This window comes from Aptenodytes forsteri, unplaced genomic scaffold (assembly GCF_000699145.1).
Source record: "Aptenodytes forsteri isolate BGI_AS27 unplaced genomic scaffold, ASM69914v1 Scaffold4, whole genome shotgun sequence".
NCBI lineage: Eukaryota > Metazoa > Chordata > Aves > Sphenisciformes > Spheniscidae > Aptenodytes > Aptenodytes forsteri.
In genome coordinates, this window is record NW_008795442.1 from 3006914 (window position 1) to 3011224 (window position 4311).

The 4311-nt window shown below is 37.8% G+C and overlaps 1 protein-coding gene across 1 annotated transcript in view; it reads left to right on the forward strand.

The window, feature by feature from the left end:
* Positions 1–4311, forward strand: part of MSRB3 (methionine sulfoxide reductase B3) — an 83934-nt gene that overhangs the window by 15044 nt on the left and 64579 nt on the right. The window contains 1 exon segment of the mRNA XM_019472548.1: positions 853–886. Within this exon segment, the coding sequence (XP_019328093.1) occupies positions 853–886 (34 nt within the window).

Sequence of the window (4311 nt, forward strand, 5' to 3'; positions counted from 1 at the left end):
TACTGAGCATGATGTCACATGGTATGGAATATCCCTCTGGCCGGTTTGGGTCAGCTGTCCTGGCTGTGCCCCCTCCCAGCTTCTCGCTGGCAGGGCATGAGAAGCTGAAAAGTCCTTGACTAGTGTAAGCACTACTTAGCAACGACTAAAATATCAGTGTGTTATCAACATTATCCTCATACTAAATCCCAAACACAGCACTGTACCAGCTACTAGGAAGAAAATTAACTCTATCCCAGCTGAAACCAGGGCATGTAGTTTTAAGATATCTGGCAAGTTTATTACAATGAAATGTCATGTTTCTCAAACAAGTCATCAAAAGAACAATTTTTAGCAATGATTGGTTTGCAGCATTCACTATTCAGAAATGTTGCGGAGTGTGATTTCGTTTTAAATAAAATAAATAGAAAAGCCCGCATGTTTGATTTGCCCGGCATTCCTGGGTGTTCAAAGCAGGATTCCTGCTATCTAGCTGAGGTCCTGAGGTTTATCCCTTAGTACCTCTGCATTTAAGTACCTCCATGTAGGTTGCTACCCTGAGTTGCTCCAAGTTAGGTATCTAAAGCAGCTGTTGTGAATGCCTCCTATAAAAATGCCCCCTCCCTCTCACTTGGTAGCATAGAAAGTTGCTTCACTGAACACTATGTAATATATATCAAAATATTAGGGGTGTGTGTGTCAGAAATGGGCTAAACATACTAAGAAAAGTGCATTTAGAATTGTACTCCCATGTGATGGTCTCATAAAATTGTAAGCATTGTTTTTTCTGTGAATGTATCTTAACATTTTTGATGTTTTAATTTGTTCTCATCTTTTTTTTTTCTTTTTTTTTTCTTTTTCTTCCCTACTCAGCTCTTGCCCCTGTTCTTTGCCTCTGGTTTTGTTGGTGAGGATATCACAGTGATGTCTGCATTCAACCTGCTGCATTTGGTGACAAAGAGCCAGCCAGTGGCCCTGCGAGCCTGTGGGCTTCCCTCAGGTTGAATGGGTGCTGCTTGTTGTGTCATGCATAATGAAGGCCCTTTTAGGAATGGGTGTCTCTGCTGCAGGAAACGATGCGCTATGGGTTGCTCTGGTTTGTTTAAATTTTCCTTTGAACCCGAAGTTTGTTTGCTTTTTTTTTTGTAAAAGTCAGTGGCTTGAGTGAGGGTTTTCATATACGACATTTTAGGATGCTTGGAAATGCTGTCTGACTTCCTTGTCCAACATATTCTCTCTTAAATTTTATATTGTTTTCCTCATTCTTGGAAAAAACAGTGGAATTAAACTGAAAAGAATTTATTAAATGCCACTTAAAATTTTTTAAAACAGATGCATAAAAGAACTTAGCATATCGATTGCTATTAAATCATAGGACTTAAAATATTTTCCAAAATCTTTAGCAGTTTACTATCGTTACGCTCCATGTGTCCCTTTGTACATTTTTATTATAAATCAAGTATGTTGCACTGAAAATCATGTACAAAAAGCATGCAAAATTTAAAACTTAATTATTTCATTCCTCTGACAGCATTTTCTTTAGTTACATGACACTTCTCTAAATAAATAAATGGAAACATGCAATTTAATGCCCAGATGCAGCTGCACTTTTCATGTAAGGTCCAGGTTCTGCTATTAGATCTGTGAAGGGGGCCATAAGACCCCATCTCCATGAATTGGTTATATCATGAAAACCTTGAACCTAAGTAAGTAATTTGTGTTTGACTTAAACAGCAACAGTATCTGTAACGTCTACATAATAATGTCAGTGTACATGGTTATGTGGAAGAAAATAAGAGCTCCACTGAGCTAATTTTGCATGTTACTAGGAATTTTCTTGACACCCAAATAAAAAAGATACAATCCTGGCTGATCAGTATTTGAAGCATCAAAAAAGACCCAGCTTGGGTGTTTGTACTACACTCACAACTGGTTCATAAGGGTGCAAAATGTTACGAGCACTTTTTCCCAGAGCTGGACTTAAAAAGCATACGGAGATGATGTTCTAAAGATTTTTTTCAGTGATAAGACATCAGTTTTCAAGCTGATGGATTTTTCTAAAGCTGATTACACTTTATTTGAACTAAATCTGAGTCCAATTTTTGCGGCATTTGTGTTCTGTTTCCCCCCACATGTGCACAAAACTCCCATTAACCTACATAGGAGCTGCAAACACATATTGAGGAAGAGAGAGAATAGCCCACATTGTGTCAGCCTGACCTTGGTTTCCTGTTATATTTGCTGCTGAGCCAAATTTAAAATCCTAAAAATATAGGGTAAGCAAATTTCCGTAGCCCTTATTATGCACCTTTTGATGTGTGCTCATATTGCTGGTGTCTACCTTAAAATGGGGGCACTCAGTCTTCCGGGCATTTTGCTCCTGCTCTGAAAAGGAGATCTCAAAGTTGGTCAGCTAGAAACACAGCCCCTGGGAGGTTTTGCTATTGTGTACCTGTTTGCAAAGCATTATGTTAGCTATTGTGTCAAATCGTTTTTCTGGCATAATTCTGTAGTCACATTTTGGAATAAAATGCTCATAACACTACTGTTTATTCCTGTCCCTTTGATCCATAACTGTGCAAACATTAATAGATTTGAGTTCCACTGACTGGCTACTTTATAGATTTATATATAGATATTTATAGATGATAAACACAAATTCATCTGCTAACAGTGGAATAATATACAATCACATATCTCACATATTTTAAGAGTAATATAAATTCCCCAGATGCTTATAAATTAACGTAAGCTTGCTTTGCCTTTGGTTTGGCTTTTGTGTGTGGTGTATTAAGGGGGTTGTAAAGTAAATGGTATAGCATGTATCGAATTAAAAATGGGAAGGAGATCTAGAGCCAATGTCTACTTAAATGCCACAATGCACTGTGACTTTAACTTTTGAATGCACAGAAAACGCCCTGAGTTCTCATGACTTTTTTATGACATAACACTTTGGGTTAGTACTTTTCCCACCACCCAGTTCTGTGCGAATTGCAGCCCTGTAACCTTACCACCATGCTATGTGCCCACCGAGTCTGGAATGGTGTGGAGTTTGGTCTTCTTCTGGTTGAATGGCAAATTCCATACGGAAGGAGATTTTCTAACCTTCTGGAACCCCTGCCCGCTCAGCGTAAGGGAGCAAAGTGCCGGCAGAGCTGTAAATTGGGCTTCCGAACGCAGTTTTAAACTCCATGCAGTTAAATATTTGCAGGACAAGGACTTGAATTGAAAGTATCATTTCAATTTCTGTGCTTGGAATGGTACCTCTGTCCTTCATGTAAGGAAGAAAGTAATACAAAGTAATGTTTACTTTATATTTAGTCATAGTTGTAGATCAGAAGCAAGTGAAAAATTTTTTTTTCTTTCAAAAAGTTAAATGAATGAAATAACACTAAGAAGTATCTTAGAACAGGGGTGACCTTCTGTCTCTTCTTTGAAACACTATTTTGTAAGCATGTGTGAGTTATGCTGGATTATTCATAAACTGAATTAACAGTTGTGCTAGTGACCTGTTTTCACTTGCTCTTTTTCTATTTGTATATTAGCACCTGGAGTGTGGATCTATTCTTCCAAATTGTATTTTAAAAATATTTTTTGTCTGAAGTTAGGACTAAACGTTTCAATGTGTGCAAACCTAGTGCACGGTTTGCCCGTAACGTTTTTTACAGCTGACATGGTAAAGTCGGAGTATAAGCAGGCACTCCCAGTAGATGGCACTAAGCATATGCTGTTTTGCACACCTAGCACTATATGAAAAGCTTCCCATTTTAGGAGTCATTCATACATAAAGTACGCCCTGAGATCTTATGAACATTTACAAGTATTTTAAGAAAAGCATGAGCATTGGGAAAAATCACATCAGTCTGTGCTCGTATGCAAACTCCATTCACATTGGTTCAAGGTTTCTTCATTTCCACTAAGGATTACAGCTCCGTTGTGTCTGTCATGTGATGTAGAAGTGTCGCTCCCTGAGCCTGCTTTATTAGGGTTGAATGCTCTAAATTTCTTTGGAAATGTAGGATATACTCAGCACCTGCCAGGATTTAGTTCACAGAAATTACATCTTTAAAAATCCCCCCAAAACCACAACACCCCCCCCCAAAAAACTTTTAATGTAAGAACTACTTCAGCTGCTTTAGTGCATACTAGCAAGTAACTGATACAAATAATGATTACGCAGATTCCATGTACGTATGTTTTCTGTAGCAGACCACCAAGCTATAAAGTAAAAAGATAGCTTATTTTGCTTTGCTGTGTCTTTTGATTATTATGGGTTCTCATTTCTTAAAAAAATCCTTTATTTCTTTAACACTTTGAATGTTGTGCTGCTTA